This window comes from Odocoileus virginianus, chromosome 9 (assembly GCF_023699985.2).
Source record: "Odocoileus virginianus isolate 20LAN1187 ecotype Illinois chromosome 9, Ovbor_1.2, whole genome shotgun sequence".
Lineage (NCBI taxonomy): Eukaryota > Metazoa > Chordata > Mammalia > Artiodactyla > Cervidae > Odocoileus > Odocoileus virginianus.
This window is the reverse complement of record NC_069682.1, coordinates 25868902-25894980: the sequence shown is the minus strand read 5'-3', so window position 1 is coordinate 25894980 and position 26079 is coordinate 25868902. Positions and strand designations below refer to the sequence as shown.

At 42.3% G+C, this 26079-nt stretch overlaps 1 protein-coding gene across 9 annotated transcripts in view; it reads left to right on the top strand.

Moving 5' to 3' along the window:
- The window catches only part of FRMD4A (FERM domain containing 4A), a 683539-nt gene that overhangs the window by 535400 nt on the left and 122060 nt on the right, over nt 1-26079 (top strand). For all 9 annotated transcript variants that reach the window (XM_020881295.2, XM_020881294.2, XM_020881296.2 and 6 more), the window contains 3 exons: nt 1242-1326; nt 15666-15722; nt 16632-16654. In XM_020881295.2, coding sequence (XP_020736954.2) covers nt 1242-1326; nt 15666-15722; nt 16632-16654 — 165 coding nt within the window. The remainder of the gene's footprint in view (nt 1-1241; nt 1327-15665; nt 15723-16631; nt 16655-26079) is intronic.

The following is a 26079-nucleotide window of genomic DNA, read 5'->3' as shown; positions in this document are numbered from 1 at the left end:
GGTGTGTTGGTTTTGCTGTTTTTCTTGTTGTTTAGTCTCGAAGTCATTTCTGACTCTTGCAACCCCATGGACTGTAGCTCATCACCTCCTCTGTCCATAGAATTCTCCAGGCAAGAATGCTGGAGTGGGTTGCCATTTCCTGCTCCAGTAGATTTTCCCAGCCCAGGGATCTGCATGCAAGCAGATTCTTTACCACTGAGCCACCAGGAAGCTCTTAATCTGAATTATCCAGTACTTGAAAGCAGCAGACATTTTAGGTGGGGAACTGCTGACAGTGTCCTGCTATCCTTTATAGTCTGGCAAGCAGAAGCCCAGCATGACTTGTCCTGAATCACACAACCCTGGGCGCAGATTACTGGGCTCTTGGCTTCCTCCCCATGACTCCTTCCATCACATCTTAACACTGTTCTGAAAGACCACAGCACTTGTTTTTTTCTCATTTCATTTTCCACAAGCGCCCCCCACCGGGAGTTGTCACCCCTTACTCAGAACCTCCTCCCCTCCAAGGCTCTGCATGCCAATCATTTCCTTCTCCCCTGTCATCCCGGCTCCCTCAGTATAGCTGATCCTGAGACAAGTACAAGTGCCTTATCTAATTAGGGAATTGAATAAACTCCAGAATCAACTTGTAAAGACTTATTGAATGCAAACTTAAATAATTTCAGCATGTGTCATCTTGAAAAAAACCCCATAAGCTTCATCTGCATAAGAATCCAATTTTCATTTGGCTTCATGTTCATGAATATCACAGTGTTAAGAACACCGGCCCCAGCCTTCTGGATGTTGAGATGTCAAACCCCACCTTGCTGTCTTCAGAAGATCTGTCGTAATCATTTCAAAGAAGAATAAGGCCCTTTATTCGACTAAGCAAAAGAAATTATCTTTTAAAACTCCAACTTAACAGTGATTAGGACAGAAAGTAATGTGATGGAAGCAAGTGACATTGTAAAAAAAAAATTGGGAACAGGTAAGGAAAATAGAAGTAAATGGTCAAGTTCAAGTTTACTCCTGGAGGCTGATGGCAAACCTGGCTCCTAGCTATGGAAAGGGCTGTCAGTCTTGATGGTCCTAATCCACTATAAATAAAACTTGAAAAGCACTAAGGAATTGATGACTTTTTCTTTTGTTCCCGTTGGGTTGGAAGTCCTCATCCTGCAGTCAGATCGTGTAACTCAGACAACTTGATTTTCTGCCTCATCGGTCAGTGTGTCTATGGTTCATTGGCAGCTGTTCTCTTGCAGGTTCTATATTGAGAGCATCTCATACCTGAAGGACAATGCCACCATCGAGCTTTTCTTCCTGAATGCCAAGTCCTGTATCTACAAGGTAAGAACTACTTCTTCCTGTTTGGAGTTTTCCGTTGAAATCTGAAAGTCTCCTTTGTAGCTGGGAATCCCAGCTTGCTGCCCTTAATGCAATGCTATTGATTAGTAGAAAGTGTGTTAGTCACTCAGTCATGTCCGACTCTGCGACCCCATGGACTATAGCCCCCACAGGCTCCTCTGTCCAGTGGATTCTCCAGGCGAGAATATTGGAGTGGGCTGCTGTTTCCTTCTCTAGGGGATCTTCCTGTCCCAGGGATTGAACTCCGGTCTCCTGCATTGCATCCACTACTTCTATTGATTAGTAGAAGTAATTTCTAAATTAATGGCTATAAATAAATGAGAACTCCAAGGAGCTAAAGCTGTCAAGTGTTTATAACATGACTCCTTCCAATCCTGTAACCATGTTATGGCTCCTTGGAGGTGTTTCTTAACTTGATTAGGAGTCTCCTTAACTTGGCAACTATGACCTAAAAAGGGAAACCCAGACTAGTGTGACAAATGCACTAGGTCTCATAAGGATAAATGAGCCTCTTATAACCAAATGCATGTATATTTGATCATTTTTGGATATTCTGGAAGTATCTTTCAAAAGGATGCTATTGGTACTTTGGGTGGGACAACTTTTTAAATTTATTTATTGAAGTCTAGCTGATTTAGTGGAGGACAGGGAAGCCTGGCATACTGCAGTTCGTGGGGTCGCAAAGAGTTGGACACAACTTAGTGATGGAAAAAGAACAAGAAGTTGATTTACAGTGTCTTTGCTGTACAACAAAGTGATTCATTTATACATATATTCATTCATTTTTGTATTCTTTCCCATTGTGGTTTGTCCCGGAATATTGAATATCATTCCCTGCACTGTGCAGTAAGGGCTCTTGTTTTTCCATTCTGTATATAGTAGCTTGCATCTGCTAATCCCAAGCTCCCAATCCATCCCTCCCCACCCCAACCCTCTTATCAACCACTGTTCTCTGTGGCAGTGGGACATTTTTTTAACTGTGATAAAATTTACCATGGTACCCACTGATAAGTGTATATTAGCACCTAACAGGTATCACATGTTTACCTTGTGCAACCACTCTTGCCATCTAGCCACAGAATTCCTCATCTTACTAAACTGAAGCTCTGTATCCCTTAAACAATAACTCCCTATTCTCTGGCAACTTCCATCCTTTCTATTTCTCTGTATTTGATTACAGAGAAATCACATAAGGGGACTCCTGCAATATTTGACCTTCTGTGTCGGGTTTATTTCACTTAGCATAATGTCCTCAAGGTTCATCCATATTGTATCATGTGTCAGAATTTCCTTCCTTTTTACAGCTAATATTCCATTGTATGCATTTTCCACCTTTTGTTTATTCATCCATCCATCAGTGGATACTTGCATTACTTTCACTTTTTGGTTGTTAGGAGTAATGCTGCTGTGAACATTGTTGTTCAGTCACTCAGTCGTCTCCGACTCTGCAACCCCACAGACTGCAGCATCCCAGGCTTCCCTGTCCTTCATTATCTCCTGGAGTTTGCCCTAACTCACATCCATTGAGCCAATGATACCATCCAACCATCTTATCCTCTGTCACCCCCTTCTCCTCTTGCCCTCAGTCTTTCCCAGCATCAGGGTCTTTTTCAGTAAGTCGACTCTTCATATCAGGTAGCCAAAGTGTCACCCCCTTCTCCTCTTGCCCTCAGTCTTTCCCAGCATCAGGGTCTTTTTCAGTAAGTTGAAGCTTCATATCAGGTAGCCAAAGTGTCACCCCCTTCTCCTCTTGCCCTCAGTCTTTCCCAGCATCAGGGTCTTTTTCAGTAAGTCGACGCTTCATATCAGGTAGCCAAAGTGTCACCCCCTTCTCCTCTTGCCCTCAGTCTTTCCCGGCATCAGGGTCTTTTTCAGTAAGTCGACGGTTCATATCAGGTAGCCAAAGTATTGGAGCTTCAGCTTCAGCAGCAGTCCTTCCAGTGAATATTCAGAGTTGATTCCCTTTAGGATTGGCTGGTGTGATCTCCTAGATGTCCAAGGGACTCTCAAGAGCCTTCTCCAACACCACAACTCAAAAGCATCAATTCTTCAGCCTCCTTTAAGGTTCACCTCTCACATCCGTTATGTGACTACTGGAAAAACATAGATTTATAAGTTTATATTCATATCCCTGCTTTCAGTTGTTTGGGGTGAATACCCAGAAGTGGAATTGCTCAATCATGTGGTAATTCTGTTTTTCAGTTTTTTAGGACCTGCCTTACTGCTTTCCATAAAGACTGCATCATTTTATATTCCCACCAACAGCACATAAAGATTCCAAATTTGCACATCCTCACCAACACTTATTTTCTGGGTTTTCAAAAAAAAAAAACAAAGAACCATCCTAGTGGTTTTAGGCGGTTTCTCCTGTGGCTTTGATTTGCATTTCCCTGATGATAGCGATGTTGAGCATCATCTCGTGTGCTCCCTGGCCATTTGTACATCTTCTTTAGGGCCACATCTCTTCATGGGACAGTTCTTAATTGAGTGGGACAGTGTCTTGCATCCAATTCCCCATATTCTTGTAGTGTTTCCTTTCACTGGATAACCCAAAATGCCCACAGAAAATTTTGAGGACACACTCCATCCTAGGGTTGAGAACCGTAACTAGGACAATGTATTTAAAGTAAAGACCCACTCTGCAACCGCCGGCAAACCTCCTTCTGTCTCATGAGTGCAGCCTTAGGCCACCTAATTAACGGCCAGGGAGAGGGATTGCTGATACCTACTCCCGTGGCACCGTGGTGGGCTTGGCGCTGAGTGCTCTCTGTAAGTTATGTGGCTGAAACTTTGCACCATCTCTGAAGTGAACACTGTTCTTTATCCTAGCTTTCTCTGTGAGGCAGCTGAGACACAGGTTAGTTATGAGATTCACCAGGGTTGCATATCGACTGAATGGCTGATGCTGGCAGCCTGACTCAGGATCGCAGAGCTCAGCCTTTGGGCTGCACTGTGCCCTTGCCATCAAACCCTCCACAGAGAACTTCAAAGCCAGGTACACCTGTTGTGACATGGTCAATGGCTATGTTCAAAGGAGTTCCCATCCTGCTGCCTATACTTTTCTTGCTTAACTAAACCCAGCTTTGAGGGACTGCAGCAACCCACCACACGTCAAAGCACACATGAGACTTGACATGGTCTATTAGCCATCACTTTTCCTTCTAGAATGATTTCAGCACCTCACTGCACAAAATAGTTCCACCAAATGCAAGTGTTCAGAATCCTGGAGGCTATGGTAGTGATCAAATTCAACCTGTGAAAGAACCTCACTTGCTGACAGTTGCTGAATCAGGACTTAACCTGAGCTCAAGCTCAAGGTACTCTGAGTAGAGTATTTGGGTATTTTGCTAAATGGCAGCACAAAGATGCTAAATGTCGTTCTAGGGATTTGTGGTTTTCTTTCTCTATCTAAACCTCATTTTCTCACTATAAAGTGAAAATATTACCAGCCTTATTTATCTCATAGGTAGCAAGTGACTGATGGCCTTTGCTTAGTCCATGTGAAAGCAGTTCGAAAGAAATAAACAGTGAGGACTTGTCCACAAGGGGGCAGACTTGGGCAGTAGATGCTTAGAAAGTTGCTACTGGTATGAGATCGCCATCAACCCTGGCAAGTGAAAAGTTGCCCCCAGATTGTTTTTATCCAGGCCCCTGGGTTAAGGGAGCAAACATGGTTTCTCTCAGAGTTGTTCAGTTCAGTCTAGTCACAGATGCTGAGCTGAAGGTGATGACTTCGGTGTTTCTGAATCATGATCACAGAGGTTTCTGGGATTAATGGGAAATAAAAAGAAATTCCCAGAACTAAATATTATAAGTTCCCCAAGTGGAGGAGGTGATACATTTGGAACAAGTTACATATAGGGTCCAGGATGTGCATAGCATCAGCCTGCCTGCAGACCTGAGTGCCCTTCTAGAGCCCCCGCTCTCTCTTCTCAGCATCTGTCCTGGAGCGTAGTGAGTCCTGCCAGTGAGCCGGAGATGGCTTTTCTGATGGTGACAAAGGAGACAGAATCACGTCAAAAGGCCACCTGTCTCTCATCATCAAAAAGAATATTTTTATTTGCATAATTGACAGCATATACAATTTTTCTTCTAATTTTATTGGAGTATAGTTACAGTGCTGTTATTTTCAGATATACAGCAAAATGATTCAGTTATATATATATTCATTCTTTTTTAGGTTCTTTTCTCATATAGGTTATCCCAGAATATTGAGTAGAGTTCCCTGTGCTACACAGTACATCCTTGTTGGTCATCTGTCTTACATATCATAGTGATTGCTGTTGTTCAGTTGCTCAGTTATGTCAGATTCTTTGTGACCCCAGGGACTGCAGCATACCAGGCTTCCCTTCACTATCTCCCAGAGTTTGTTCAAACTCACGTCCATTGAGTTGGTGATGCCATACAACCATCTCATCCCGTCGCCCCCTTCCTCTCCTGCCCTCAATCTTTCCCAGCATCAGGGTCTTTTTCAATGAGTTGGCTCTTCACATAAGGTGGCCAAAGTATTGGAGCTTCAGCATCAGTCCTCCCAATGAGTATTCAGGCTTTATCTCTATGCATAACGGTGTGCATGTGTTTATCCCAAGCTCCTGCTTTATCCCTCCACCCCCACATTTCCTCTTTGGTAACTGTAAGTGGGTTTTCTATATCTTTAAGTCCTTTCTGTTTTGTAAATAAATTCATTTGTTTCATTTAAACATTTCTTTCACATATATTACGTTATGTGAGACTCACAAGTGAGATGGAATCATCGAGTTTACTGACGGAGGAAAGTGGTGCTGGAGAGAGTTAATAACTTAATCAAAGACAAGGAACCTGAAGTGGTAGAACAGGTTTGGCACCACTGTAAATATGCAAAGATGGCAGAAGGCTCTGGAGCAGAGTGATTCTGATTAGGGATTTGGATTCCTGGGTTCCTTCCTACCTCTGCGCAACTGCAATAAATGTGGACACCTTCTGTGATGTCTCTGAGCTTCATTTTCCTCTTAAGTTGAACAACAATATTAAAAAACCCAAACCCACCAGCTTCTTGGGAAGATTAAGCAAGATAGATGTGAATGTGGCCAGCACCCCACCAGGCACATTATTAGCTACCATTGAGGTAGAATTGCTCCCTTGGAATCAGATCCAAGTTCATCTTGGCTGCTGTCTTCTGTATGCCGCCCACACTGCCCTCTTGCGACTTGAGGAGCCTGAGAGCAGGGCCAGACACATCACTGGTGAGTGATGCTGATACTGGCTGACCCAGCACCCTCCCTGTGGCTTGGGAAGCAATTCCTACAATGTACTAGAATCGAAATCTACGTTGTTCAGATACAATAAGCTGTCCATTCCTGCTTCCTCCAACTTATTTCATTCACTTTAAAAAAAACAGATTATTATTTTTTAAAATATTTATTTGTTTGGCTGGGCCAGATCTTAGTTGTAGCTTGCAGGATCTAGTTCCCTGACGAGGGATTGAACCAGGACCTCCTGCGTTGGGAGCACAGACTCTTAGCCACTGGACCATCAGGGAAGTCCTTCATCCACTTTTAACACATTAACGTTTATGCTTATCTAAGTAATATATGATATAGTTTAAAAGTCAAGAGGCTGTTTATGAAAAAGAGCCCTCCCCCCCACCACTTCCAACAATTTTAGCTGTTTCTTCTGGTATTTGCCTCTCTCTGCTTCTAAATAATTGGGACAGGGTCTTATTCCTTGATTTATCCATTTTTTATATAGGTGAGGACTGAGGTCTCCTATGTACCCACCCATACTTTCTCCTTCCCATTTCTCCCAGGGTGGTGATACCACAATCCTAGGCAAAAGGCGTACCCATCAGCATTACCGTTATTATGACTAACCCAAGTAGCATCCTAGGGTTTCGATTCCTTTTTAGACAACCAGTTATTTTACTTAAAGGTAATAACCATTTTGCCATTACTTGCTTTAGTTTCTATACATCCATCTTTTTTTTCCTAAAAGCTCCTACAGATTTTCAAATGTCTACCGACATTAATTTCCATACACATCAGGTAATTCATCTGTTCCTCTCTTTGGCTGGGTTGTTTGTTGTTGCCTTTGTTGTTCTTCTTGGGACCTCCCTTTTGGAGCGCTCTGTCCTTCTGCTCCTGTCTGAATGTAGCCTTGTTTGCAGCCTTCAGCCCAGGATGTCCTTGTTTCTGTCCATCTTTCCTTCACCCCAGCTCTGGAGTAGGTACTTTGCTTCCTGGGTCCCAAGTCTTCCTGTGTTTTTACACTTTTGTTTCACTGGAGAACGTCCTGCACTGATCCAGGGAAAACGTGTATGGGAAGTAAAATGTTGGGGTCCTTGCACACCTGAAAAAGTCTTTGTTTTACCTTCACATCTGATTTCATAGTTTGACTGGATGTGAAAATACAGAATGACCTCTCTCAGTATATCACAGGTGTTGCCTCAGAGTCTTCAAGAGTTGCTCTGGGGAAGTTTGTGTCTGTAAGTAGACACTGTAAGTGGACTACCCCCACCATGACCTCCATGGGATCTGTTAGGATTTCCTTCTATTCCCCTTTATCTGAAATTGCAGGATGGTGTGCCTTGAAGTAGGTCTTAGTAAACCCGCTATGTTGTGTAGATGGACACTTTTAGTCTGGAGATTCATATTCCTCTTCATTTCTGGCAGGTTTTTCGTATTATTTCTTGTATGATGTCTCTCTGTTTCCTCTCTGCCCTCCTTCTGGAACCCCCATTAATCAGAAGCTGGGTACGACCTCCTGCTTTGACATCTCATTTCTCCTATTTTCCTTCTTTGTCATTTTGTTCTACTTTCTAGAAGATTTTCCTCAATGTTATCTTTAATTTCCTCTATTAACCTTTGCTATCATGCTTTGAATTTCTCAGACTTCCTTCATATTAACTGATTTTTCTTTAGATACATATAATCCTGTTATTGTCTTTGAACCGAATATCCCCTTATCTCTCCAGTAATATTAATTATCATGCACATTCTGTTTCTTTTCAGTTCTTTTTGTTTGCTCTTGATTTATTTTGGCCTCTATCTTTTATGTGGGCTTCCCAAGAGGCACTAGTGGTAAAGAATTCACCTGCCAATGCAGGAGACATAAGAGACACCGGTTCGATCCCTGGGTCAGGAAAATCACCTGGAGGAGGGCATGACAACCCAGTCCAGTATTCTTGCCTGGAGAATCCCATGGACAGAGGAGCCTGGCAGGCTACAGTCCATGAGATTGCAAAGAGTCAGACGTGACTGAAGTGACAGAGCAAGCATGCGCTCTGCCTTTTATGTAGGAGGCTTTCCATCTATAACTAAGAGTGAGACCCTCAAAAGCTCCCAGTGCCCAGGTGGAGATGGGCCCCTGTGTCTGTGTCCTGTGGCAAGCTCGTTCTTTCAGCGGGAACCACAAGTATCAGTGCTTGGGGTCTTTTCTTGTGACTCTTCATTGCCTTACTTCACCCCTGGGATGTCAGCTCCCACTGTAGCATCTGGGGGAGGCAGTGGCCTCCACTGGGGTGTAGACCTCTTTTTTAATCCCTGATCTCTCTGCCCACTTCATCCCAGCTTCCTATGTATCATCTTCTGCAGAAAACCAAGCTCTGATCTCTTCAACAGCACAAAAGTGAAGGAAGGTGTTTTGTTTATTTATCTTGTCATTTGCCCCAAGCCACGAATGCCAGCTCCTGCCCTCCACTCTTCCTTCACCAGGAGGCAGAAAACATAACTACAGTGGATCCTCTCTCACTTCTCCTTTCTTTTCAGTCCCCCTATTTTCTACCAAAAGAGCAGGAAATAACAGTCATAATCTGTCCAAGATGCAGAATGTTAGAATCTGGCCAACAGTGACCAGGGCTGGAAGTATTGGCTTTAAGTGGAGCAGGAGGAGGTTTAGAAAGGGGTCACTGATGGCCCATGTGGCCATTTTGCTCCAACAGTGTTTCTGTTGTTTTTCAACTTGGTTTTGTTTCAGGTGGATGATGGAAAGGAAATTTATGGTCAGGGATGGATAAAACTCATTCAGAAATGTGTGTCTGGTCCTTAGGAAAACTCACATGGGAAGTGGGCCTGGGATGATGTGTGTTTCCTAGGAAGCGACACAGGAAACCAGAGCTCCTCCTGCCAGGCTTTCCATCTGGCCGTCTCTCTCCTGGGATATGGCTTCCTCTGTCAACTGGAGAGGCCCATCAGTTAGTCTGGCCAGGGGACAGTGGACTTGTCATGCTAGAGGGAGCGATGGGGTGGACATGGACTCTAATCCCAGCACTTTCCCCACTTTCAGGATGGAATCCTGCCTGCTTGGAATTCTCCACTGGCAAAGTGAGATTTCTGTCAAAAATTAGTTGCTGCAATAATTTTCAAAAGCTTTGCAAGACAACAATTTCTAGGTCATAAAATGCCAAGTGTTTTTTTCAATTTTTAGGAAGAAGGGTTCCCTTAGATGGTAGATCTTAAAGTTATAAGGAAATAGAGAACTCTGCAGTCCAGCCTCTAGGTGTCTTCAGTGGTATACCTTCCAAGAGACAGGAAGAGAGGCTCACATGCTGAAGGACCTTACACTGCTATTCAGTCCCTCGGAGGAGTTATCTGATCCTCAGATGATTTAAGTTGGGTGAAGTAAGGGACTGGTCAAGATGACTAGCTGCCTTGTTATGAATCTCACGTTTAAACTGAAGGGGATGATCATCCACTCTTTAAATAAATCCACCCATCACATTTAAACGCTTGATCTCAAAATGTATCTTGTCAAATAGTATAACCAAAGAGGCAGGACCCCTGGTCACCATCTGAAGATGCACAGAAATATGTCTTGTTGGGTTGATGGAAAAAGTTGGCACTAGCATTTTTCTAAGTACATTTTGATAATCACTTTCTCTTGACATATCACTGAACCAGGTGCATAGTCAACGCTCAGGGAATTAGCAAGTTTGGAGCCTACATGTCTCCATTGAGAAGAGAGTGTAAAAAAAAAAAAAAAAAAGTTAAAATCCTTCCTTTGTGCTGGGGGTCTTGTCCAGCCTTCTGTGCTGAGATGTCCCATTGAACTGAGAACATATGATTAAAGTATGAACAGTCATCCCTGGTCCATATTTGCTACTTGGATCTAAGTACCATCTTCTTACTGAAATTGAAATAAGCAGTCTTTATCTAAAATCTTCCAGGAGGTTTGCTAATGAGCAGATAATATCTCTTCTGAAGATGAGAGAAACAAAAGCCCAGAATCAAGTCACACAGGTTAAAGGAACCAATGTAAACATTCATCTCAGACTCACAGAATCCCAGTCCTTATCTCTTAGATGGATGCATGCCGGCTTGGTGTGTGTGCTCACATGACAGAGAGAGGAAGGGAAAGAAGACAGAGAGGGACTTCCCTCTTCAGTTCTCTAGAAAGAAACTCACGCAGACTGATCATCTGGGCTGTGCCTGTGATCTCCATAGGAGAGAGTCCTCAAGATCATGAAATGCAGTGTATACCGTGGACACTGGGAGGAATCCCTAGGCCGCCAAGTGCGAGTGCCGCAGACAAACATGAAGTGACTTGATGGATGAAAACCTGGCAAAGGGCTCAGAAAGAGGAATTGTGCAAGACCACGTCAGTCTCATCCTGCACCCCAGCCCCTCACTGCCTGGGGGCACCTTCCTGTAGCCACTGCGGGTTGTGCAATGAGACGGGGCCGTCACGGGGCACAGCGAGGCTGAGTGTGGGTGTGAGGACCCACTGGGGTGACCAACATATAGACATGTGTAGACACACACTTGCACAATGCTTCCCACCTCTTTTTTTTTTAAAGTCTTCTTAAAGATTCCAATAAATTCTAAAACATAAATGCTAAAAAAAAATGAACAAAACTGTGAACAGAACAGAGATTCTGTGGAGTTCAGATGATCCATAAAGGCCAGGGAACAAAAAAAATAATAATACAGACTTGATCTTTGTGGTGTGTCTTAGAGTGTCCAAATCACCTGTACAGTTCCACTTCACCAGACTCAGTACAGTACTTGAAAAAGAAGTTGTTCTCCTGGGAGTTCCTTGGAGGTCCAGTGGTTAGGACTCCCTATGGCTCCCATTGCAGGGGTCATAGGTTTGACCCCTGGTCAGGGAACTGAGTTCCCACAAGTCGCAAGGCATGGCCAAAGAAGGAAGGAATGAAGAAAGAAAGATAGAAAAGAAAGTGTTCTCCTCATTCTACTGATGAGAAAACTGAAACTCGAAGAGGTCCAGTGATGTATTTATTCGAAGTCCCAAAGTAGAAAGTGTCTTAAAGAGGATGGCAGGAAACCATCTTCTTCAGGCGTTTTGTGGGTGCAAAGAAAGATGGTTATTACAATGGGTGAAGATTTACTAGGAAAACTATTGGACAACCCTGCAGGTTGTTTTGCTTGAACTTTGCAAAGGTCGTCCTCATGGAAATCTCCTCAACCTACCATGTGGTTGCTTCTCATCTTTTCTGTTATAATTCTCTCATGAATCTTCCATGAAAGCTGGAATTTCTCTCATTCCTGACCATGGAGGAATGTTTTTTGTTAAGATTCTCAGTTGAGTCTGAAGACCACCACGAGGGTCCCCGGAGCAAGGAAGTCGTGACAAGTTCCTCCAGCTTTCAGGACTTTTGGAGAATGTCCATAACACCTGCCACTTGGGGGTCTCATGGGGCTCTTTCTTTGGAACACTCGGAGACCCTCAAAGTAGAAATCTTTCTGAGGATATTGTTAACTCTGAGACTGCTCATAAATGACCTCAGGCCTCTTCCTTTAGCGACTTAATCACCGGGGATAAAACCTTGTTGAGTGGGAGAAAGTGGCATCATCTTCCCAGCCCTGTCTGAACATACATACACACACCCTTGCAGAGTCACGTTTTGTCTTTGCCTACCATGTATCAAAAGATCAGAGAAAGCAGCATGCCTTATCAGTAGAAAAAGTGTAACTGCTTTCCTGGCGGCTCAGGGGTAAAGAATCCCCTGCCAATACAGCAGACAGGATTCAATCCCTGGGTTGGGAAAATCCTCTAGAGAAGGGAATGGCTACCCACTGCAGTATTCTTGGCTGGGAAATTCCATGTACAGAGGAGCCTGGCGGGCTACAGCCCATGGGATTGCAGAGTTGGACACAATCAGACACAATTTAGTGACTAAAAAACAACACAGTAAAAACAGATATCCAAAGGACTTGTGAACTCCGTGACATCACTTTCCCTCCTATCAGCATCTCCCTCTTACCAGTGAGTCTCAAAAGAAAATGACTCCGTGCCCTCCAGACCACCTTGGATTCCCAAGGAAGACTAGCTCAGCAGACAGCCCTGCTCTGCAGATCCGCCACCCCAATGGCTCTTGGAGGCCTGGAGACACAGAGGAATGTCGCATGTTCAGCCCGTGGGTGGTGCCAGATGGGAAAGCACCCCTACCCCTTCCTTGAAGGGCCTTCTGCTCCCTATCCTTCTCTCATTCATCCTCCATCAAAGGAAAACCCAGCGCCCCAAGAAAGCACAAGGTTTTCGCATGCTCTCTTTGTGGTCTTCTTCAGTTAATCTGCTCTGCTTGAGCAGAAACACTTGAAAGAAGCCACCTCTGTTCAAGAAAAGCCAGATAAGGAAAAGGTGGAAGGTGGAGTCATCTCTCGAATGTTTTGTGGGAAGTGGACGCCTGGAAACATCTGTCCACTCCTCCCCATGGGGACTCAGCTCTTGGGGTTCGAGGCACAGTGGGAAATGTGTGGTGTGGGCAGGAAGCCTAGAGCTCTGCTCCATCTCAGGGGAATTTTAAAGGTAAAAGTCACCTGGCAGGGCCAGGGATGCAGAAGGGAAGGTTTCATCTTTGTAAACCTTGTGTTGTAAACAGACCTCAGGCAATTGGGCAGACTGCTTAGTAGGAAAGTTTTCTTCCCAGTTGGAGGATCTCTTCCCCTGGCCCCCATTCCTCAGTCCTAGATTGGGTCTTATAAACACCATTTAGATCTCTGCACTGACTCCTCTGAGGACAGACTATGCGGTGATTTTTTTTTTTAAGATTTATTTTTTATTTTTGGCTGTGCTGGGTCTTCGTTGCTGCTCCCAGGCTTTCTCCAGTTGCAGCAGTCGTGGGCTACTCTTTGTTGCAGTGCACAGGCTTCTTATTGTGGTGTCTTCTCTGTGGAGCATGGGCTCTAGGGTACATGGTCTTCTGTGGTTGCTGCGCACGGGCTTAGTTGCTCCGTAACATGTGGAATCTTCCCGGACCAGGGATGGAACCAATGTCCCCTGCATTGATAGGCAGATTCTTAACTAGTAGGTTATCAGGGAAGCCTAATGCTGTGATTCTTGAACTCAATATTAAACAGAAACGGTGAGAAGGAATACTGCAGCTCTCTTTCCCATCAGATTTTACAAAAGTGGAGGATGTCTGGGCCACCTTATTTTTCAATCCTTTTTCCTCTTACTGATCATGTTCTGGCTCTCAGTGTTTTTAATATCTTCACTGGGAGATGGTCAAGAACATGTAAATACATGGCTGATTCATGTCAATGTATGACAAAACCCACTACAATATTGTAAAGTAATTAGCCTCCAACTAGTAAAAATAAATGAAAAAAAGAAAAAAAGGAGCAGAGAAGGTGGAAACTCACCCCATTTAGAGTTGCTAGTTTTCATTTACCCTAAGGACACATGCAGTTGGTAAGAAATAATTCATATAAATCAGGTCAATGTTTAAATGGGCATCTTAGGTAGCTTGACTCTGAAAAATGGCACATTACAATTAATGTTGTCCCATGACTAGGGAATGGCAGTTCCCCCCAGGACTGCAGAATGGACTGTGCAAAACCAAATCAATTAGAAAATGACCACCGTCCACCCTCCCCACGTTTGTCCCCTCCCCAAAGGTGTGGATGTTTTCCTTTAGCAGATGAGTCGAGTAATGAACTAAAAACCATGTGCACATGTTCCAAGGCTGTTCCTGATGGTTGGTTTTGAGTTGGCCTCTCCTGGGATGTTAACTATTAGCCACTGTTGACCATCGCCTGCAACCTCGGCGTAAATGTTTGACAGAGCACACACACCGATACACCGACAAGCACACACCAGTGACTTCAGGAAGTCGATTGGTGGGAATGGAAAAGCATATAGTGCGAGTAGAAATGATCCATTGTGGAAACCCTGCACAGTGTTTCTGTTAAATCATTTGTCCACTGTTAAATGATTTACATTCAGATGGGGCCTGGTAATCCCAGGACTGCAATTCCAGGCATTCCTCCACACTCCAGCACTGACAGTCTGAATCAATTACAGTGGCCGTAAAGCTCTTTCAGCTGGTTAAGTATAAAGAATTATTGTCCCCGATCCATCCACGTCTCTCTTAGCTCGCACTCCTAGGTAGTTTGGTAGCAAACATTATTATCCATCTTTGAAATTCCTAAACCTGAAGGAGCCTGCAGGATATCCTTCCCTCTAAAGATATAGGTGTGCTTTAGTGCATTGTTTTGAAATACAGGGGCAAGTCCTGGACCACACAAAAATCTTTAGAAAATCCATGGATCAGAATTAAAGAAAAGTAACTTGTTTTGGTTGTGCTGGGTCTTCATTGCTGCGCTCAGGCTTGCCCTAGTTGCAGCAAGCAGGGCTAGTCTAGCTGCGGTGGCTTCTGTCTTTGCGGAGCACCAGCTCTAGGGTGCAGGCTTCAGCAGTCGTGGCACACGGGCTTAGTTGCTCTGCAGCATGTGAGATCTTCCCAGACCAGGTATCGAACCTGTGTCCCCTGCATTGGCAGATGGATTCTTAACCACTAGACCACCATCAGGGAAGTCCTGAGAGAAACGTTTTTAAACTTTCTGCAGTGAGTGAAGAGCCCATATTTGCTCTGACATCATGGTAGTCAACAGCTACCTTGAAGTATTGAGTACATGAAGAAATGTGTCTCATACAACGGGGAAACTGTATTTTTAACTTTATGTAACTTTAAAGAGTCTTAATTCCATCATAACCTTTTCTCCAGGAAAGTCTTACTACTGGTTCTGAAGTAGAGTTTACAAAGAAAAATGCATGTGGTGATCAAGTAACCTTAATCCATCAATTCATCAGATTGACAGATTTGTAAAAAGTTGGAGACTGATCCATTTCTTAATTTCTCATGAAGACCTAAAGATAAAGTCCTGGAAGTGACTGTGTAGACACAGGACCACTGGAGCTCTTATTAGAGCTGTAGAAATGATGTCAGGGAGCATTTGGGTCCAAGCAATTCAGAAAAGATGTTCTATGGGTGTTTGAGATTCTGGGTAACATCTCAGATAAGAAAGACCTCTCCTCTTTCGGGGGAGATCATAAAGAAATCATTTTTAAAGTACCAAACTTACCTTACTTGGTTTTCCTTTCAGGAGCTGATTGATGTTGACAGTGAAGTGGTGTTTGAATTGGCCTCATATATTTTACAGGTAAGTTGTTTCCCTTCATCTTTGTATTCCAGGGCCATACACAGAAGAAATAGGAATAAGACACCTCATGTATGGCAGTTGTTATAGCCACTAGCTCTTTAGTCCTTATTTTTTAGCCACAAGCAGGAAAGAGCTATTAGGGAAACTATGCCATAGCAATAAACAGTGTCTCCTCTATTCTCTGTTCTTGTCCAAAATTTTAAGACAGTATCTCTCTGCAAGGGAAAATTGTGTGTATAACCTGAGATTGGGAAACTGAGATCATCTGGTGACCCCCTCTTCTTCATGTCACTGGAGAAAGTCAAGTAAAAAAAATTAGAATTTAATTGCCAGGAGAAGCACTGTCATGAAAGATGAGGAAAATACCTTTAAGCTTGTGTGGAAAAAGAGGGATCGCTGAATATTAACCACAAGGGCAAGATCAGAAACACTGGCAGAATGAACTGAATTGATGTTATTAACTTTTTCCTTCAGCAAAGATTTATTGAGCAACTACTGTGCTCCAGGCATTATGCTAGATTCATTACAGACTCCATGGTCCCTCCCAGCCAGAAGCCCCACAATACAAGACAAAACAGCTAGCACCATAAGACGTAGACACATAGTGCTACCCAGACACATGTCCGGGTTCAGAATCTTTACAGTGGAAAAAGTTAGATCAGGGCTTAGAAGTGGAAACTTTCCTTTTCATTATGAATTGCTTTCTTTGTATAGAACTTTCTAAAGTTTGTCTCCTATTCAGGTGGTAAATGCATGCATCCTTCCTTAATTATATTCTCGTAGCTGATAGGATAAAATAGCAGTCAGTTGGAATGATTCGATAGAGGAGTTCATGATTCTACAGTGCATTTAAAAATCTGTAACACAGATCAGAATGAGTCACTGATGTTGAATTTTCTTCTTCTACAGGAGGCAAAGGGAGATTTTTCTAGGTGAGTTTACCTAAGTTTTTTGGCTTAAAAATATATTCTATTGCATCTGTATGAAAAGAAACTATTGTGTTATTCTTCATAGGAGGGCAGTTTATTAATATTATGTATTAATGATGAAATCCAGTTCCCACCTTGCCAGCGGAAAAATTACATCAAGCAGAGAAGATGTAGTAATAGCAGCAGGATATTCTGTACCAAATGAAAGTTACTAGGGATTTCCCTAGTGGTCCAATGGTCAAGACTACCGAGGGTGTGGGTTTGATCCCTAGTCGGGGAACTAAGATCCAGCATGCCACATGGTACGGCCAATAACTGAAAAAAAAAAAAAGAAAGTTACTAAAGGGCTGCCATTAGACTTTTTTTTCCCCTCTTTTAGTTCCAACCCTGAAAAAAAATGCCAGCCTCTAAAAAAAATCTTTCATGAAAGTGTTAAACATAAATACCCTGCTTCTATTCTCCTTCCTTTCCTGGATATTACATTAGGGAGAGAACAAAAACAGACTTAACCCTGGGGAAAACTGTGCCCTGCTTTAATAACTCTGTAGACCCACAAACTTCATTCTCAATCTTTCATTTCGTTAAGCACGGCCCATTGACTAGCAGGGCTGTATTGCCAGTCTTTCTTGATCTTTAGTGGAGTCAGATAGGGGGTGGTCACCATCCACCAACAGAGCTGTCTGCTCGAAAACAGATACCATTCCTGGCATTCTGTTTTACTAGACACCCCTGAGGGAAGTCTCCAGAACAGCCCATTCTTTAGAATTGAGGCCTAGAGACATAAAGATTAACCTCATGTGCAAGAAAACAGCATCAGGGCATATGATTCTGGCCCATTGAAAGGAAATTGACAAAGTGGTATGAAAAACACGGATCCCTACTTCTTCTCCAATAAAGAACTTGGATGCTTTCTCATGCTTTGGGGAATCTGATCTGTAAATGTAACCTAACCTACTTCACCTGGTATCTACCTCTACTCGTCCAGCTTTATCAAGTTCATGCTGACTAGGTTTTCAGGTCTTAGCTGCCTTCTGTCTACTCCCCATGCATTTGAAGGCTTTCTAACAAAGGCAGAGGCATATGTTCTCATTCAGATATCTCAGCAAAAGCAAAAAAATTCTTTTACAATGTAAAACAAGGGTCAGTAAGCATTTTCTGTAAAGGGCCAGATAGTGCACACGTGGGTTTTGCAGGCCACCCAGTCTCTGTTGCTATTAATCACTTCTCCCTTTCTAAGTGCAGAGCAGCCAGAGATAGTAGGTAATCAGATGAGTATATTGGTATTCCAATAAAACTTTATTTATAAACTCAGAAATTTGAATGTCATATACATTTTCATATACCACAAAATAATCCTCTTTTGACCTTTTCCCCAATGTTTTAAGATATTTTTCTTAAGATTTTTTCCCCCCAACCATTCTTAGTTCACAGGCCACATAAAAACAAGCAGGGGGCTGGATCTGGCCAGTGGGTTGCAGTGGGCTGACCCCTGTTCCTAAAATATAGTCCCTTCAGTTCAATTTGATTATTTGTAGAAGGAGACCTCCAGGCCGCTTTTATTTAGGTTTCCCAAGTTCTTGCTATGAAACAGAGGTAGTCCATTTTTTTTGGATGAAGGTTTATTTATAGCCTTAGCAGGAGACCTTGGACATTGTAGGTGGTCGATAACCATTGACCAAATGGGTTTAGGGAAACATTTTCAGGATTTAGAAACTATGCTTTGTTCTATTTTTCTTTGTTAGTTTTTTATGTCCTTCATTGCATCTGAGGCTCTTGATAAGTGCAGGTTCATATCTATTGAAAAAGGGCTCAGGAGTCCCATGAAAAAAAGGTTTAATAACCACAGATCTAATGACCTCCATCGTCTGGTCTACTCACTCTGAAGGTACTTTTAACCCCCTTTTCTTTCACCGGCTCTGAACTCTGCTGTAAATATTATTTATTTTTGAGAGTCCCCTGACAGGATGGAATGTGATGCCAGGAACAGCATCATCTGGCCCCACAGATCCTGGGAACATGGGGCCACAAAGGGTGGCCAGCAGTGAGGGGGGCAGGCCTGGCCTCCAGTAACACATGGCCCCCTCATGAGCTTGTGGAACGCCAGCTTGTTGGCTGCAGAGAAACAAAGGACCCTGGTTTGACTTCATTTGTCAAAGTGTTCCATCGAAGTTTGTTTGTAGCAGCAGCTGTCTGGAGTGAGAAATAGCTGTCAAGGGAGGGGAGAGGTCAGACACCTTATCTAAAAGGTCACTTTATCTCCCAACATAAAACTCACATCACGGAAGATAGGATTCCCTGATAAACCCTGTTCTCCATAGGAGTCCACAGTTAGTATGCTTGAGTGGCCTGGAGCTTGGAACCAGAGAAGAAATTCAAAATTCCTTGTTGATATCTTCCATCCATATCTGGGGAAATCCCCATAACACTGAAGTGGACCCCATTTGATATGATGGCTGAACATCAGGTGTTTTAGATGTCCCTTCTCAGAATTTAGTATTGGAGAATGTTGGTTTTTGCTCTATTAATAATGAATGCCAGATTCTACATTCTTAATTGTGTTTAACTGAATAGCTTTGACTTACATGCATGCTCAGTTAATCAGTTGTGTCTGACTCTTTGTGATTCCATGGACTGTAGCCTGCCAGGCGCCTCTGTACATGGGATATTACAGGAAAGAATACTGGAGTGGGTTGCCATTTTCTCCATGGGATCATCCCGATCCCGATCATCCCAGGGATTGAAACTATGTTTCTTGCATCTCCTGCATTGGCAGGTGGATTCTTTACCACTGAGCCACCTGGGAAGCCTTTGATTTATATACATACCCTGTAAATAAAATGCATTTTCCTGAGCAATATTTGTAACATAAGATGTCAGCTTAGAACACACAGAGCACTTTGGAAGTGTTTTATATAACTCATGGCCAAGGCTTCATTCTGAGACCTCCTGGAATATGGAGGATCCAATAACCTTTTAAATGAATGGCTGCACACAGATGGCAAAGGAACTCTTCATAGCCCGTGCATGCGTGTGTGCTAAGTTACTTCAGTCATGTCCTACTCTTTGCGACCCCATGGACTGCAGCCTGTCTGGCTCCTCTATCCATGGAATTCTACAGGCAAGCATCCTAGAATGGGTTTCCATGCTCTCCTCCAGGGGTTCTTCCCAACCCAGGGATCAAGCCTGCGTCTCCTGCATTGCAGGCGGATTCTTGACCCACTGAGCCTCCTGGGAAGCCCCTTCATAGCCTGAAGATCCTGAATCTCTGCCATCCTTTTTAAAAGGTTACTTTGCCCAGGATGTTATTATCCTATATATTTACATTTCAGGGAATAAATACAGATTACATTTATGTAGAATGAGTATTGAAACTCTACATATTATGGGAATTCTCTGGCAGTCCAGTGGTTAGGACTTGGAGCTTTCACTACTGTGGCCCAGATTTAATCCCTAGTTGAGGAACTAAGATGCTATAAGCTGTTCAAAACAAACAAACAAAAAAACCCCACATCTATGGGAGCAAGTTCCTTGATGCACAGGAAGAAAAGTATTCTTTTAACAAAAGGGAGAAGTCAAAAGTGCTGATATTACTTTACTAGAATAAGAACTATGTAGGGTCAGCCCAGAGCCACAACTACTCTTTCTCGTGAAACTGACAGCTGTTCTGTTTCTTCTTTTGGACTCTTTGCTCAGCAGACCCCTGAAGGCTGATTTCTTACGTAACCCCCTTTTCTTTCCAGTTAATAGAATTGTTCACTTCCTTGTTTTATTGAACTTAACAATGAAATCTTGGGTTCAGCTTGCTGAAAGAAAGTGAGAGAGGAATAGATGGATAGTAAGTGGTGTTCACAACAGGAAGAAATATATATCACCCATGTCCATATTCTAGCATAGAGTGGACAAATTTATAAGATATAGTGAAAGGTTGAGGAAATCATCTTATCTAAAAATAATATTTTCTCCTTTGTAGTATTTTCCTTAACACAGCATGTAGTTATCATATTTCATTTCCTGGTACATGCATATGTTTGAAAACATGAATGTCCATCAGCAATGAGGAAATCAGTGGAGTTGGCATTTCTGTTTAAAAACAATTGAATAGCCTAAAAACTGTCCATCATGGCAGCTACACAGGCAATATTAGGGTGAAAAGGCTCAACACAGTTTTAAAAACAAACAGTTCTCCTTTGATAATCTCTCCTGAGCATTAGTCATTAGCTCACACATATTTCCCAGGATTTATATGTACTTTATTCACCATAACCTCTGCAGTGGTTTAAATGCCAAGCCCTGACTTTTCTTGTTTAAAAAAAAATTTTTTTTAAAAACATTGGATTTCTGTAGAAAAATAATATTCTCATCTTTAAAAGGTCAAAAAAAAAAAAAAAAGCTAATGCAGGGAACACCTAATTTAATCAACTGAACAGGACTTTCAAATTGTATAGTTACATTCTAATTTAATAGGAGATTTCTTAGTATACTGTACTAAGCAAGTTGCTACTTATAAAACTTGATTTTTTTTTTACTTTTGTCCCTAAAGAGATCTTAACTGAAAATCCTAGTGTCTAATCTTTATACTCTGGTTTTGAGAATAGCCTCACTTTTTACCTTCTGTCAGCCCTTCTGAAAGTGGGCCACCAAATAAAAGGAAAAAAGGTTATTTTTAACATTTTACCAAATTAGTGAACTGATTAAAAATACTTTATGCTACCAGGACATCTCCGGTGTTCCAGTGTGGCTAAGACTCCGTGCTCCTAATGCAGGGAGCCCAAGTTCGATCCCTGATCAGGGAACTAGATCCCATATATCACAACTAAGACCCAGGGCAGCCAAATAAATAAATAAAAATATTTTGGGGCTTCTGGTGACTCAGTGGTAAGGAATCTACCTGCCAATGCAGGAGACAAGGGTTCAATCCCTGATGTGGGAAGATCCCACATGCCTTGGAGCAGGTAAGCCGAGCGCCACAGTTTTTGAGCCTGTGCTCTAGAGCCCAGGAACTGCAACCGTTGAGTGCATGTGCCGCAGCTGCTGAGCCCACATGCTGTAGAACCTGTTCTCCACAGCAAGAGAAGCTGCTGCAATGAGACAAGGCTGTGTACCGCAACAGGAGAGTAACCCCCACTTTCCACAGCTAGAGAAAAGCCTATGGAGCAATGGAGACCTAGCACAGCCAAAAAATAAATAAAGTTATTTTTTAATAAAGTTATTTTTAAAATAGATATCTAGTTTTTTAAAAAATAAAGTCAAGGCACAGTATATAAGATTAAAATAAATAAATTCTCAAGTCACACTACCTTTGATATAAAGAATCATGCACAAATTAATAGGGACTAGTAAAAAATAAAATCGGTTCTGTAGAATTTTTTGTGAACAAGATTTACAGAAACCAGATCAGGACAGCTCGGTTACTTGGGGCCACCTGTTGGGACCTGGAAATATCTTTGCTACAGATAACCGAATGTATTAATGAAAAGTGAGAGTCGCTCAGTCGTGTCCGACTCTTTGTGACCCCATGGACTGTCCATGGAATTCTCTAGGCCAGAATCCTGGAGTGGGTAGCTTTTTCATTCTCCAGGAGATCGTCCCAACCCAGGGAACAAACTGAGGTCTCCCGCTTTGCAGGCAGATTCTTTACCAACTGAGCTGTCAGGAAAGCCATGCTAATCATTGAAAGACTTATGAGGACCAGTAAGCAGGCAGCACTTGAAAAAGGCTTGTACTGAGGAAATCCCATGTAAAGATCTGTGAGTCACATTTTGCTTACCTGTTAGGCAAAGCTTATCATATGCTTGCTTTAAAGATGATGGCAAGCTGCCCTCCATCTGCAGCTTCTCAGTTCCAAATAAACACAGCAACCATAGTGAAAGAAGTTTCTATGATACCTGTACTGGGTTACAGGCTGGTCCTAGTAAGACAATATCTGCTGCTCAGAGTTCCAGGGTCAGTAAGAGTCTTACTGTAACCTTGATTTATCAAACTACAGATTTCTAATTCTCCTTAATAATGATAATACTACTTTTAGATACAGAGCAGTACATTACTCCCTCAACAGAAATGAATAGTGGTCCTTCATTAACAAAAAAAATTGATTTTTAACTCCATTTTAGATGAGAAATTGGAGTATTTATTTGTCCCAAAAAATTCCTTTCAGCTTCCACAGATTTGCTCTAGAAGAGCAGTTAGAAGCAAAAAAAAAAAAAAAAAAAAGTGAAGATCTTTTAATATTTTACCTTCTGTAAGAGAAGATAAAGAGAGAGAAATGAATTTTATCTAAGAGAGATAAAATGAAATTTCTGTGGGGAAAAAATATACCCTCTTGATTTTTTTTGTTCTTTGTGTGATATCTGTTCTACATTTTTTTAAGAGCATTTGTGAATTAATGCAATGAAATAATACTTCCTGGTATCTGAAAATTCCAGGCTTGTAGGTGTTGTGGGTTTTTGTTTTTGTTTTTTGTCTTTTTGTCAGACTAGGTGATGCCTTTTAGGCAGTCATAGGTTAAAGGAGGACTTCCCAGGTGACTCAGTGGTAAAAAGCCTGCCTGCCAATGCAGGAAACTCAGAAGACCCAGGGTTTCATCCCTGGGTTGGGAAGATCCCCTGGAGGAGGACATGGCAACCCACTCCAGTATTCTTGCCTGGAGAATCCCATGGACAGAGGAGCCTGGTGGGCTACAGTCCATAGGGTTGCATAGAGTCAGACATGACTGAGGCCCCTTAGCACACACACACATGCAGGTTAAACGAAGAATTTGAAAAGATCAACAGGAAAAGAAGACAAAGGGCTGACTTTCTTCTAAAAGACTTTTTTGGTAACATAAACATTTATATAGATTACTGTCTTTTAAAAGATGACAGCATTATTTTCTTGCTCCGTTAAGAGAGTATTGAAAGTTGATTAATCGCAGGTGGCAGTCTATAAATCACAATTCTGAGCCTACTAACATCATTACTTTGCACTTACATAAGTGGTTTTACTACTGCAAGTCAGAGCTCAGTTTTATAGCAGTCTTAGAGCATTTGATTATTTGGGGTATATTTTCCTACAGTGTTTTAATTGGCCTCTTGAAAGAAAGCAGCTGGTATGATCATATAGTAAGAGAAATAGATTTACTGAGACTTTTAGATAATTAGTAAAAAAAAAAAAAAAAAAGACTCGGACAGCTGTGTTTGAAAGAGTCAACATTTGGAATACAACTTACATAACCTATTAGTATCTTCAATACACAAACTTGCAGATTTCCCTATTGGAAAATTCCTAGGAAAAAAAGTCATCTGTTAAGCTTGAAACACATGGAAGTCCCAAGAAGAGTTTTTGTAAGAAGTATTTAAATGTATATAAATCTCATATATTATTTTATCAAGAAAGGAGAAAGGAGTGTGTGATGTTTTCCTGTGACTTATAAAGGACTTAGAGAGAGAAACAGCTGGAATCTCTCACACCAGCAGGACCTTTTGAAAGGAATGGAATCTGAAATTTTGAAACAAAATGTACAAATGGAAAAGTTATTACAGAAAGCTTTGTTTTGTGCACAACAGTCCATTTCACTGAGGTTTTCAAGTGTGTAATTCACAGTTTGCAAACATAGAAAAGTATTCAGATAGGGTGCTTTGCTGGATGATATTCTTCAAATCCTATGGGAATTGTTAAAGGAAAAAGTGAAAGAAGAACTTGTGTATTATGACAGCTTGTCTCATTTGCTAAGCATTTCTTTAATATCACTGTTATATTTTGAGTTAACCTTGATAATAGCAAAAAAGTTCACAACTATGACATTATGTCAGTTCTTCAGAATTAAGATTCTGTCTCAGAAGCATAATGTTTTAGAAAATTAATCAGTTGCTTTTTCTTGTGCCCTCTTCAGTAAAATTCTTGCCTCACCTTGTAGGCTTATAAAAAAATTTTTCACTTGTTTTGAATTTTACAAGTTTACAGTTATGTTAGAAACTCACAAAAATTGTTCCTGTCATCCTAGAAAACCAAGCTCACTAATTGAGAAAGAAATCATTATTTAGGTAAATTAGCCTTTAATATCAGAAATAAAGGCACATACATACTGGTTTTGCCCCTCCATCCAGGTGGCAAATTAGTGTGGCCTATTTATCCATGATGCAGCACACCTGGAATCCATAGTCCCATGCTGGAAAAATCTCAGAGGGATTCCATGTGCTTCCCAGGTGTCTCCAAGTGTCACAACAAGAGAAACGTCATAAGCTTTGCCCCCAGCCACCAGCTCTGTGAGCTTCCCTCCACCCCTGAGAGAAAGAGCATGTGATAGGGAAGAGAGAATCATCTTTGCTGTAACCTGAACTTCAGCTTGGTTCACAAAAAAAAAAGAAAGGAAGGAGAGAAATTGTTTCTTTCATGGTTAATTACAATCAGCAGAGATCATCTACAAGTCTCCTTATTCATTTGTCTCAGAGTTTTGTAGATGTATTGTACCATTGGATAAAGCAATACAGACCCACAGGGCATCTCTGAAGCTTTTCCCAGTGTTTCTGAATTGAGAGCTTTGTCTGTTTTAGACAGTAATGCGGGCTGTCCTGCCACACCCACGACCGCATCGGGGACAGCCCCTGGACTCCAGTGTGTCCACACTTCTGCGTCAGAATGTGGACATTCACACCAAGGGCAAGAGAGAGAAGGTCAAACACTAGGTTTGCTACCCAGTTGGCTAGAAGGCTGTTTTCTACATTGTTTATTTGACTCACTGGGTCTCCATTGCAGTGCTCGGCCTTTAGTTGCAGCGTGTGGGCTCACTAGTTGCGGTGCCTGCGCTTAGTTGTGACGTGTGGGATTGAACCCAGGCCCCCTTGCGTCGGGTCTTAGCTCCTGGACCACCAGGGAGGTCCCTAAATAGCTTTATTTCTTAGAGGTTTTCAGATTTTGGAATTGTGGCTAATGAGGACTGGTAATATTCTTTTTTCCTTATGAAACCCCTCTCCCTGCAGAACTTGACCTTCATGATACACTTAAGAAATATGGAGGAGTTGGTAGAACATTAGCTTTCTGTGACCACTTCTGAGTCTCACATTCATCCTTTCTGTAACACTAGTGTAGCCTTCTGGCTTTAGTGCTGTAGCATTTTAGTACCAGGGGACCTCAAAATCACTGGTTTCAGCAAGAATTCTCCCATGTGAAGCCAGTTCTATTTGCCCACATTTTGTCCTGTAAATTATGAACATCTTACGTGAGCCAGAAAGAATCTTCTGAAAAAGCATTCCCTCATTTTTAAAGGACAACAAGGACTTCCCTGGTGGCTTAGACGGTAAAGAGTCTGCCTACAATGTGGGAGACCTGGGTTCAATCCCTGGGTCAGGAAGATCTCCTGGAGAAGGAAATGGCAGCCCACTCCAGTATTCTTGCCTGGAAAATCCCATGGACAGAGGAGCCTGGTAGGCTACAGTCCATGGGGTGGCAAAGAG